This window comes from Mycena indigotica (genome assembly GCF_014461135.1).
Source record: "Mycena indigotica strain 171206Taipei chromosome Unknown Mind.scaff0010, whole genome shotgun sequence".
Taxonomy (NCBI): Eukaryota; Fungi; Basidiomycota; class Agaricomycetes; order Agaricales; family Mycenaceae; genus Mycena; species Mycena indigotica.
This window is the reverse complement of record NW_023503009.1, coordinates 588,664-601,601: the sequence shown is the minus strand read 5'-3', so window position 1 is coordinate 601,601 and position 12,938 is coordinate 588,664. Positions and strand designations below refer to the sequence as shown.

The window sequence follows — 12,938 nt, the reverse complement described above, 5'->3', positions numbered from 1 at the left end:
TCCCGCAATGAATTAAACCATCGAGATGCTACCAGAATGATTCAGCAGATGTTGCCGGCTCACTTACCGACGCGGTCGTTGCAGCGGAAATAAATCAGCATCTTGCTTGCGTGTGATGCGGCGGCGGCGCAGTGCTGGCCACTGACGCAGCCTGAGAGGATCCGGAATCAACGACCGCTGATGCTGATCCTCGATGTTAGCGTTTCGGGCGGGCGTTGTTTCCCTTGGCCAATCCAAGGGAAAACAGTAACATTTCGACGGCGGTCGCTCCCCCAAATATTCTCATAGTCTCTCAAGTTGCTGCTGCATAAATACGTGCGGCAGCTTACACAAGCGACATCGACTGCAAGTTCCACTCGTCAAGGTTAGTTGCTATTTTCTTTACGATTTACCAAGGCATTGACGCAGCTATAGTCTATAGAAACATCACCATGCGATTCACCGCCCTCTTCGCCTCCCTCCTAGTCGCCTGCGCCGCCGGCAGCGCCAACGCGATCACCCTGAAATGGCACGCCGGCGCGGGCTGCACCGGCGCCGTCATCGCGACACAGCCTGCGGCGAAAGCGGGCCAGTGCGTACTCCTCGCCAAGGGCCGCACCGCGCGCAGCATCTCCTTCAACGGCGCCAAGGGGATCGACTTCTTCGAGTCGGGCGGAAAGCACGACAACTGCGCGAACGGCGCGCAGGCGAGCAGCAAGAAGAACTCGGGCTGCGTGACCGCGCCGGCTGGGTACACTTTTTTTAGTGCTGGTGTTGCGAGAGTTGGCTGATAGGAATGATTTAGATTCAACTGGGCAAGCGTGCGCCTTCGGTAAAGGAGAGGGAACTGCCGTTGGGCCCTTGTGCCTTAGCCAAGTTAGTAGAGATTTATCTGCGGACGAAGATATAGAAATTTGTTTCATTGCAATGGTCCTCGGAGTTTACTAGGATTTGATTTACAGAATGACGACATCGACGATACACATGCGAAAGGGCACAGCAAAGGACAGTAAGTATTGAGAGCACGAAAGTCCACGCGAACGACATTGAACGTAGCCAAGACTGGCCCAACCGCCTTAACGGATCCTACGCCCTCGCCAGCACGACATCCGCGCGACTCCGAGTCTCCAAAACCGCAGCTCCTGGTATGCAGGTTGTCGTCCCACGACTTAACCTAGAATCGTTCGCCCGCGGAGTTGTCATGCCTGCCTCCACGTCGGCCCCAGATGGTGCAGGTGTTAACAGAGCAAGGAGAGCCGCAAGGATATATGAAGGCCTAGGCTGGCGCGGAAGCCATAGTCTTCTTGAGCTGGAAGTCGTGGCCGTCTGGGAGCTAGAAGAAGTTTCAGACAACAACAGAAGCACAAAAAGTACATGCTTACCTGTATTTGTGGAATGAATGCAGTCCGCGCCATCGGCACAGCTGTCGTCACTCAAGACGCAGTCTCGAGGGCGGCGCTGCAAGAGTACTAGTTGAGTGGCGAGTAGCGCATGTGAATGAGACTAGAAAGCTTTGTTAGCGACTGACGCTGGGCGGCGACTGGCGATACGCACTACAGGCATCCGTGAAGACCATCCGATGTTGCAGCGTTGGACGCGGATAAGCTCTGTTTGTCCCCGCCGGCGTCCTTGTGTCGTTTGGAGGAGATATCGGAATCTTGAACGAGGAAACGGTCTTCCGAAACCATGGCTTATGCCGAGGAGGTGGCAATACTTAAAGAACGGAGCGTGTCGAAAGAGAGCCTGCACGAAAGAACATTATGGATGACGTCAAGAAGAAGCACATGACTTTACGCACCTTGAGTGCCAGCGGCAGACGGGAAAGTTCCTCCCCCAAGCTCTGCGTTGCCTGTCCCACATTCTCCACCGTGCCAGCTTACCCTACTCCGCCACAAAAAACCCAAGAGGCTGTTTGCCTTCAGCCAGCAGTTAAGCGACGAGAACGCGGCTGGATTCGAGTACCGCGGGCCCGAAAAGCGTCAGGCATTTTGATAACGACTGCGTTGGCCGCATGGTGGGCTGCGAGAGTATCTGTGGCCAGTGCGAATCGTCGCAGATATCTGGCGACAAGGCTGCTATTTAGGCCTCGCTCGCGCCAAGCACCAAACGGGGGAACGCAAAGCGTTTCCGCGCGGTTTGCTCTTCAAGTCCCGACACCCAGCACCACTAATCTCCCGCCAAGCACGCTGTACACCCACCGCACTCGTTCCTGCCCGCCCTTTCCCCTTGCTACCATAGCGACCATACGCTTGGCACCCGCCGAAACTGTCCCCAACGACGGGACGCTGGGGAAAAGATCTGAGTGCAAAGCCCTCTATGCGTGGCAGCACGAGGTACGCTCGATAGATCGATACACATCGTGCTTGGTTATGAGGAGGTAGCGAGGGTTTTTCGGCGGCGGGACCGGAGGCCCGGCGTGGCACGTGACCTGGCCGATTTTTGAGAGGGAGGCGTCGACGGACGGGGACGCTGGCGGCGGGCGGGGGGATATGGCGACGGAGAGGTGTGGGCTGGAGATGGTGGTAAAGGTGGAGGTGCGGAGAGGCAGGGATTACTGAGCAGTACACGAAGAATCGTGGTGGCGTATCGACGAATAGAGCAAGAGCTCTGCGTGTATGCGCGACTGGTGATTAACCCAACGATCTTATGAGTATGCCGCAGCGCTGGACACGGATAAGGTCTTGAAATAGGGAAGTTGTTCCCGCCGGCGTCCTTGTGTCGTTTGGAGGAGATACTTATCGGATTCCTGTACAAGGAAATGGCCTTTGTATGCCGAGGAGGTGGCAATATATGGACGAGAATGGAGTGTGTCAAGAGAGAGCCTGCGAGGATGAATGTTAGGGACCATATCGAGAAGAAGTGTGGGCCAGTTCACGCACCGTTGACACCAGCATCGTACGGGACAGCTCCTCCCCCGAGTCTCTGCGTTCCCTCTCCCACAATCTCCACCGCGTCAGCTTAGGGTGCAAGACTTCGGGCTCCTCCCCCCCGATTCATCCCCACAGAAAGGCCAAGCAGCCGTTTTGCCTTCAGCCTCAACAGCTAGGCGACGAGGAGCAGCGTAAGGCGTTTGAAGACGACGTACTTGGCCTTTACATGGTGGGAGAACTTAGAAGGGAGAACCACGACAGCATTCGCTGCCGCCCGGGCAAGAACTACTAGCAAGACAGGTCAGCACATAACAAGCCACGTTACTAAGGCCACGCACCTCTGCTTTGGCACGCGGACGAGCCATGGAGGGCCCTCCGAGGGTGTCTGGCGAGCGAGGGGGAAGGTACATGGTCGTGGTGGAGAAGAGAGAAGATAGATCGGCACCGGTCCGAGCATGTGACCTCTGATCTCCTTCTTCTTCTTCCTCCACCACGACGACGCCTTGGCCTCCGCTCGGACACCTCCTCTCGTCGAGCACGCGAGTCATCGTCACGGTGTGGGACGAGTACTCTCTCGCGGCCGCTGTCGCGCCTGAATTCGAGAAGCTTCGAGATTCTCCCCAGCCATTGTGGAGCTGACACGCTGAACGAGGCCCCGCCTGTGCGACCGCGCCAAGGCGCGTACCTAGAGCTTGAAGGAGCAGGAGCCTGACGAGCCAGAAGCTCCGGCCACAGGCTGGGAAGCAGGAAGGTGTGTAGCCGGTCTGTCAGCCCGCGTTTGCTAACTTTTTTCTGTAGCTTCTGTAACGGGCCAACCACACGAAAACCACCAGGACTATATACTCTTCATGGCTGTGGGGTCTTCTACTTCAGCGCTGGACGGTGCCTACCGGGGTCAGGCGGTTACCAAGCAGGTATGTCTCCACCTTGCTTGCGCTTTTGCATTGAGGCTCATGTCCTCTTTTCAGACGGTCTTGGGACACAAATTGCTGTCGTGAACGACTATGTGCTGGCGCGCTGGGAGTTCTGCTGACGCGGGACGGGGAAGGTCCTGCTGAAGGTGTGTAACAACTACTGAAGTTTTGCGGCGCTTTTCTGACTTCTTCCTCGGCAGACAGACACTACCTTGGCAACTCTCTCGCAAACTAGAGGATTTGGAGGCCAGAAATGGACGAGAGAATGTGGGGCATGTTTCCGGCTGGCGCGAAAATAATATCGAGACCAGCCGCGCAATGTGCGTGAACGACCATATCCGCGGAGAAAGCGACAAGGTGCGTTATCTGGGTCCTGCTTTCGGGGCCCCGTTAACTCCTTTCGCAGCTGCCGCCAAAGCCCAACGGCACGAGAATCATGTGCCCACTCGCATGTACGACCATACGAAAGCCTGCGGCCCGTGTTTTTCCTGCTTGCAAACGCCGAAAGAAAGTTGACCAGGAGGATCTGTTGGGCCACTTTTGCGGCACGCGCTTCAGCAATTTGCAAGTCTTGGTCGCCTCTCCGAGGGAAGAAACACGATTCCGAGCCAAAATGGTTTGCTGTCTCCACGAACGAGAAAGCCGAACCAGAGTCTTTGATACTGCTTCAATACTCTTCATCGACGTCTTTGATACTGCTTCAATACTCTTCATCGACGCTATGCGGAGGCAATCCCGTATCCTCAGCCCACCGCGCCGACTGCAATTCTCGCAATTCTCCCTTCCCACATCTCCGCACGTGCCGTCACGCGTGACCCGTCACTCGATTTGACGACACGATACTACTCTTTAATGGCGCATCCTGTGGCTCTATCGACCGGATCTCGTGCTGCGGCACTACATAAACATGGCGTCTATTTCTTTTGGCCCATGCTAGTCGGGTACAAGGTCTCCGTTGGACGCGTTTTTGTTCGAGGGTGGACTTTGGCGTGGGCGTGGTGGCGGAGCTGGAAAGTTGCTGGGAGACGGAGAGGAGGGGGTGTGGTCATGGAGAGGGGGGGTGGATGCGTTTGTGGTGCTTTTAGCGCCGCGGGTCGTTGTCTGAGCCCGGTTCTCGTTTTTTTGTGGCGACTATCCCGCGCCAGTCGATTATGGCGGCCCTCAAACCGGAGCTGTGCGAGTACTTTGACTACAATGGGCGTCGACCCCGCTAGCCTTACCTTCACTCCTACCTTGTACTGGAACGCCCAGGCCGCTCCATGACACTAGCCGACTGGGACAGCCCAAATCCGTTGGGGGTATTTTGGCGCGTATATAGCCTTTCGGACCAACGATGGCTGTTGAAGTTGAAAGCCTGTTGGCTTTGATTCGGACCCCAGGGCATTTCGAAATCATGGCTCTAGCGACGTGTATCCATTCGATTTGTCCATGTATTCACAAATGTGTCCTAAATGTTTGTGTCCCCACAACGCAAAGCACGAGTAAACATACTAATCAACGAGGGCATCCGACTCCGACAACAAGTACGGTGCCAATATTTCTGAAGTTGCCTGCTCTACCTGCAAGATGCCTTTCTCCGCTGCCCGGGGCATCAACTGCCACATCTTCCCATCAAGTGTGTCGATGTATTCACTTGGATCCTCCCGGGCCGGGTTACCATATTCCAGCCTAACAGTGTAGCGGAACACGGTTAAAGTTGGATGCACAACGAGCATGTTGTCGAGGGTGGCGAACGACACAGGATCAAAGATTGGTTGCCACTGGTTGGGCATCCCAAAGTAATCGGTGAACTGCAAAGTGAGTTCTGTGAGGGCGGTCGCACGAGAGAGGAGGGCGATGGAGGATAACGGGACGCGCTCTTCTCCATCCTCGAAGAGCATTCCAATATATAGGTGGACCCGGCGCAGACGTGGGAAGTCCACAGGAAAGGTAAGAGTATCCCGTAGAAACGCATCTGTTTTTTTTTGCTGTGCGAGCAGAGGAAAGCGAGGTTAAATGTTAACCTTACGTTCGAATGACAGATGAAGCGTCTCCAACGTTTGCGCGGCGAAGAAACATATCTCGAGGTGATTTTGAGTTGCTATGTTCTGTAGTGTCAGATGGCGGAGGAAGCTGAAATGGTGCGCAAATTCCAAACGACACAAAAGGTCAAGAACGATCCAACTAGACGATATTGTGAGTGATGTGCCAGTGGGTAGAGGTGAGTGGGAATTGTTGTTATTCTTGTTGTTGTCATCCATGTGCTGTGATTCCGAATCTGAATCGGACAAGAGCCGAACACGAATGTAGCTGAGAGAGTCAGCAGAAACAAGTGCTTTGCGCACAAGTTCCACAGATAAGCCCTCGAGATCGATGAAGGAGAGACCTTTCAATTTTCGCGTGCGTTGTTGATGACCCAGGCTGGTATATAGGTCGAGGAAAGTCTGGACAATACCGGGGTGAATCACTGGTATACTAGTAAAATTGGCCCCATATGCGGGGGAGCCCCGTATGCATGCCTCTTTTAACCCTGACAGACACCGAAAGACGGATCCCACAGTCGTATCTCTCATTGCCAGTGCCATCTCTTCATCGTCCACCTTGTCGATTAAAATAGTGAGATGAGTGATATATGTGGCGATATGGGGAGAACGGGTGAGGTGCTCGAGAGCATCGGATGAGCTGCGCCATCCCGGTCCAGTCACCCAAATTTCTGGCCGTTTCGAAGAAGAGATGGAGAGGTTTGTGAGCAGCCGTCTTTGACAGGCCACGAGGAAGACGGATGCAACGAGGCAGAGGGCTTTCAGTGCCGCGGTATCTTCTTGGGCAATGTTGTCGACGATAGAGTCAATGAGTTCTGCGGGAAGATGAATCATAGTGGGAGTCTTCGAGGAAGGGGCATGACAGATCATTCTCTTCTCTTCTCGACTGCCATGTCCTGGCCATCATCGTCACATCACCCCACTTCCATCCACTTGCCTCTCTCCCCCTCCTTTCCCACTGCCCGCTGGACAACGTAGTCGTTGTTGGCTGTCGCCTCAAGTACGTCTGGCTTGCTGTCTATTCTTGTGGCTGCGTTGCTGACGCGTTTTCGCAGCACATTCCTGAAGACGGCTCACTGAGAACGGGAGGAGTCTGAGCTCCGCGGGAGACAGAGCCTGTGCGGGATGACCGCTGGTTAGACTCAGAGAGAGGTACGTGGCCACACCCGAGCGACACTCGCGGGCCTTCTGACCTTGCCAATACCAGACCTATGCCAAACTTCCCCTCTTGACGACATTATCGTCTCCTCCATTCCCTCCGCGACGGGCGCTTGGTTCCTTTTACTCGCGCATCAAGTATACAAGACGGGCCAGCTCATGCCGCTCATGTGCAGGGAGGGCCTCGCCGACAGGCTTTTCGGCGAGGTAGTCGCAGACGCCCTTCTCCAAACCAAATACCTCTGCCGACCGGAGACTCTGCCAGTGACCTGCTAGCACCCACTCTACCATCTTCTCGTCAAGATTACACTGAACGATTTCCCGCCTCGCGGACGCAGTCGACTAAATGTCCTTCACCTACCGCAAAGCCAGCGCGCCATGAAGCTTGCCCATAATCGCCCCTCTGCCTCCGAATTCTCATCCCATGTCACCGATGCATCACCCGCCTTCTTTGCCCATACCCACCACCGCGCTCGTTGTCCATCCGGCCATCCATGCCAAAATCGGCGAGATCACGTGCCACGCCGGACCTCCGGCGCCGACAGCCCTCCATATATCTCGACGACCATGCAGAGTACTGCCCTGTGGGGTGTATCTCGTGCTCCCCCATATGGAGCGACGCTCACTACATCTTTCCGACTATTGTTGCCCGTGTCCTCGTCAACGCAGACGTGCTTGGGAGGAGGAAGGGTGGTGGGCGGGGCCGGGATGGATAGCGTCTTGGGCAGGGCGATTGATGGTTGCGAGGGGTGGGCTTTCAAAGAGCGTGCAGCGTGCAATCGCCTTCCTGATCTCGTTTGGCGACTAGCGAAAACGGCTTGCATGTATACGCCTTTTCGCAGCATGTTGTTGCGTCTGTATAATACGGTCCTCCGATGGGCAACTCCCCCTAGTACTAGTTTGCACAAGCTTTGCTTCCCCCAATCTGCTCAAAGCTCTCTGCCGAGCTCCTCCCCCCGTCTTTTACATCGCACCCAATTACCTCCGCCCACGTGTATGTTGCCCTTCGACGAAGAATCGCCGCCCATGCCAGTGCTCCCATATGGCTGCGAGACAAAAGGCGCTCGACAGCAGCCTTGCCCCTCGAATGGCGCCGCAAAAAGGATTGAGTAGGAAGGGACAAGTATGCGGCACGCGGAGATACACTCCACAGACCTCCAGCTGCCGCCTTCTGCGAGATATATTGACGTCTTCCGGTCGGCGAGCGAGCACGTGACTTGCCATTTTGGGAAGTCGACGCCGATTTCATGGGGAAGGTGCAGGCGTGGGCGGGGAGGACGGGGGAGGGAGAACAGGGGAACAGGGAGTTATGGTGAAGATGTATTGCAGTTAAGAAAGCTGCGATGGTCCACGAGCTTGACGCAAATTGCCCTCGACTGCTCTCTGTCAAAGTTAGTCGACATCGGTCGAATATCCAGCCCCATGACCAAAAACATGGTTGTCGTTACGCTGACGCGGAGATGATGTTGTTGCGAAAGATGAGGATTTGGACGGCAGCAATGCTGTTTTGCTTGACGAAGAACCGAGGAAGATTGGCGCGACGGCGCGGACGCTTGGCCAAAGTACGGGATTTTGCTGCCGAAGGCCGTCGGGCTGCTTCACAACCACCAACATCGTGCCGTTGCGGAGATGAAAGAAAGATCATGGGAGAATACGCCATGGATGGCGGGGAGGACTTAAGCATTCAGTCAATGGATGGAAGTAGGCGATAGTCAGATACGCACTTGACAACAAGCGATAATAATGGCAGTCTTCCCAACGTGGGAGAAATAACGGGTCCCGAGACTGTCCGACAGAAAGTCTTGCTGGAGAACGATAATGCGACATGAAATAAAGAGCTTGCTGGGGGAGACTGTTAGTAACGACACGAGTAAAGAGAGCGACTTTTTGTGCACCTATTGCCAAACCCTTTGATCGTCCGCTACCCTTCCTAGAAACACCATGGGCGGACGACGAACATACCCTTCTCAACCATCTAGGGCTTGGTTTATATAGGGGTGTTTGTAAACCGGTTTATAAACACCCCTGTTTTATATGTTTATAAACAGCCTGGCTGGAAACCCCCTGTTTTATGGTTTTATATTAGTAAGCGCCCAAAAAAGGAAAGAAGCTAGCAAACCAGACTTACTTTACACCAATATTGCTTGTATATACTGCTAGCAGGTTTGATCATATCTTATAGGTCTATTATAATATATTGTTTCTTATCAAGTAGGATCTCAACCCACTTTCGGCTAATATTGCCATATTGATCATGATTAATCCTAGTAACTATTGGGAGCTTGGGCGTGTGACTATACTATACTAATTATACAGATTAATTATTATCAAGGTTATCATGATTTTTAAGTGTTCTAAAGGATTCATGACAGGGGTTCTAAAATCTACCAGTGCTGATAAGTAAATTATACATATTATATATAACTAATTCATGTTATGCAAACTTACAAGTGATAGTTGATATAACCTTGCTGTTTCAACCCCTAATGATTATGAATCTCAAAGTCTTGAAGTTAAAACACCAAATTTTGCTGCAAAAAATTTCCTAAAAAGGCAATTTTGATCTCTCCGGTCATATCGGCTCAGTTGGTTTATAAAACCTAAAAACCGGTTTATAAACAGGGTTTCAGAGGCTATTTTTATCAAACCGTTTGATAACCTCCAAAATCTTTACAAACCAAGCCCTACAACCATCTCCTCCCCTCCATCCGCATGCTCATCCGCATGCTCATCCGCATTTCACCCCAGGGAGCTCCCCACTCCCTTACCGTAAGACCTGTTAGGTAGTTTAGTTTGTAAGTAATAAAATCACCTACCAGGCCCGTTCCCACTGGAGCGTGACAAGCCCGTTACCACCGGCGATCCCGGAACGAAGCGCCGCATTGCTTCTTGCTCCTCCTCCATGGCGCGGGATGGAGCGCTCCCCAATCCTCGCCCTTCCAATCGGCACACGCAGCCTCGTACCCGCGGGGCAGGTGAATATCACGTCAGCCCGCTTCGGCGCTCGCACAGGCCGCATGAAACGCGTCATTCAGCCCACTCGGAATCAAGCGGCGCGTCAACACGCGCTTGAATCTCGACTTATGGCCCTGCTCAACGGCGACACTTCCTCTGATCCTGACAACAATGCACCTCCCATCGACAACCAAGAGGCCGCGGACGACGGAATGGACTGGGAGGATGAGGGGGCTGAAGGGACAGCGGAGCCTCCAATCTTCGCGCCAACGACGCCAATTCAAATGGCGCTTCCCACATGGGCTTCGCACCCCAGGCAAAGCTCGAATGCTAGTCTTCTCGGCGCTTGGAACGTGCTTCTCGCTGAGCTGGAAGCTCCTTGGGCCAATTTCCATGCCGCAACATATGCATCACCACCCTCCCATATTGTCGCCTCCATCCACCACCCTTGCGGATCAGGATGCGTCTCATCGACACGCAGCACTGTGCAGTGCCTGTACCCCACTCGTGCGTCAATACATCGTTGAGTTTCAACTTATACTAATGCTGAAACAGACATGCAATCTGTTTCTATCACGACTTGCGCATGCAAATCTTTGGGCGCCATTCTTGTCGAACACGGTGTATTCCCTGCGTCTCCACGCCGGCCTCGCATTGGCATGTCAATCGACTTACTGGAGCTCTACCGGGCTGTCTTTGAGCGGTCCTGCGATGCAATCACAGCGCTGGCTCACGCGCTTCGAACTGTCTATCAGCGTCGGGGATATCATGTCCTATCGAACACAGTAAGACTTATTTCTTCCATTGTTGTATATCTAATGCTAGTTTCAGAAGCCGGGTGCTCGTTCGACAGATCCTTTTCGACAAAGCCTGACACAGGCTGTATTGTGGTCTAGCAACCTACGAGACCGCTTGCAATTGCGCATGGACACACTCTTAGCAGCCGCAGAAGAGGCTATTTCCCTCAATACAGATAACAATACGTCTCCATTGCCTTCTTCGCCTCCGCCGCTGCCTCCACCACTGCCTCCGCTGCCGCCTCTGCCGCCGCCACCACCGCCCGCCACCGCCGCCACCTCCGGCTCCATCACCACGACCTCCTGTCGCTACACAGACCACAATAAATAGCCCAGCACTCCATCCTGGTCGTGCAGACCGAATACTGCGTGAACGCTGCCCTCTGTGCTTCAGTGCAACAGAATGGGGACGCCCCTTGAATATGTAGGTCTTCTCGTCATTAATGTCATCTATTATACTGAGTTGCTAAACAGCGGTGGGGACGTCCAGTTGGCAGGTGATGCATGCTTTAGCTACCGACATCTTCGATCGGCAGGTGATGGTCCAACGGGATATTACCCTCGATTCTTTGTCTCGAAGGAGAGGATTGAGGCTGTCAAGGCACGGATGAATGAAGCGAGGAGGCGTCCGGTCCAAGTACCAGATGATGGGTGCTCTGAAAACTGGAGTGCTGCTAACGAAAAGAAAAGGCTGGCAGACCCAAGACGATATGATGCAAGCGGCATCTTTGCCCTTACCTGCCGTCATTCACAGGTCCTCTTTACGTGTAACATTGATACACCAGGGGAGCAACACCACTATATTGTTGCATTGCTGGAGGAGGTTCTGTCCCATCTCCCTCCGGAGGCTACCCTCTGGCAGGCATACGATGTTGGTTGTGTTGTAGATCGGTCGCTTAATTTGGTCAGCACTTATATCTTTATTTGTCTAATTCTTATTGATGATTTCAGTATGATATCCTTCATCCTGGAGTTCGGGAGCGTGTAGCATTTGTGCTCAATGCCATGCATGCCTATGGACATGAATGGAGCTGTCAATTGAAGTATAATCCTCGGATGGTTGTTGGAATGGGCTTAACTGACAATGAATGCATTGAGCGCCTCTGGTCACGTATTCGAAAACTGATCCCAATCACCCGTGGGCAATGGGTATGTTCTATATTTATCATCTATTCATTTATTCACTGGAAATAGAACTCAAGAAGGATCTGGACAATAGATCAATATGTTGCCTTTGTCAATGAAGATGGCTTTTACAACCTTGGAAACTGGATTGTTCGCCAAGACAAGAACTGCGCAAACAAGTATAAAGCTGCCCGGATGACTCTTCTGCGATCTGGAGTTCCGATTTCAGAGCTTCGCACAGAGTGGGAGGCCCAAAGATTGGCACAGAGTGCTATTCGTAGACGTTGGTGGCTCCATTTTGCTCTGATCAGCTTACTAATATTCTTTTATCCAGATGCCCCGAAGCGCTTACAGCGTGAGCTGGACAAAGTGATTGCACTGCAAGCCCAGATTGATCTGGTGGAAAAGTCAATCCTTGAAGTTCGCCAAACGATACCTGGCGACAGATCAGCTAATGACACAAAGCAACTCTTACGCCAGCTTGAGACAACACACTCTGAGCTTTCACAACAAGCGGAGGCTCTTTATGCCTCTCTCAACATCTCTGGAATCTACCCAGCACTGGAGGGCCTCCCACCAGAGGTTGCCCGTCTTCTTCTAATGATGCGTGACCTCAAGATCAGTATACGGAGAAAGGCTGTTGGGTCTTTTCAAGAGTGGGAGACACTGGACCAAGCAGTTTCAGGCCGACGGGAGCCACTTGGTATCTTTTGATCAATTTTAAGAGCCTCCACTAACCAAAGGTTAGGAACAAAGTTGTATCAAGCAACTCGTTCTACCATTACTAAACGCCAACCAGCTTTGTTGAAGGCTCTTAAGAAATTTAATAACTACTGTGCTGAGTTTGAGCAACTCCGGCCTGTAGACTGTCAGGTTCCAGTTCCACGACCACTTCCAACTCAACTTAGCGCACTCCGAGAGGATACGTCACTGCATGAGGATGTTTGGATTACACCATCAGAGGGACGGCCACCGCGTTGGCTGGAAGATGAAGATGTTCGACAAGGTATTCGGAGCCTCCATACTCTTGATCGTTGTCAGGAGGAGGTGGTTCACTTAAACTTGGAACGTAACAACATGCGTCAGTGGTTGGACCATCACCCCTCCCTGTAATGCGTT

At 53.0% G+C, this 12,938-nt stretch overlaps 1 protein-coding gene across 1 annotated transcript; it reads left to right on the top strand.

Moving 5' to 3' along the window:
• Positions 1-9,654: 9,654 nt before the first annotated feature.
• On the top strand, positions 9,655-12,533 carry MIND_01117300 (uncharacterized protein; the record flags this gene model as incomplete). The annotated part of the gene is made up of 9 exons (XM_037367734.1): positions 9,655-9,711; positions 9,762-10,404; positions 10,453-10,682; positions 10,729-10,999; positions 11,052-11,118; positions 11,169-11,598; positions 11,646-11,843; positions 11,889-12,102; positions 12,154-12,533. 9 exons carry the CDS (start codon positions 9,655-9,657, stop codon positions 12,531-12,533), a joined length of 2,490 nt encoding a protein of 829 aa, XP_037215566.1.
• Between the last annotated feature and the right edge of the window lie 405 nt (positions 12,534-12,938).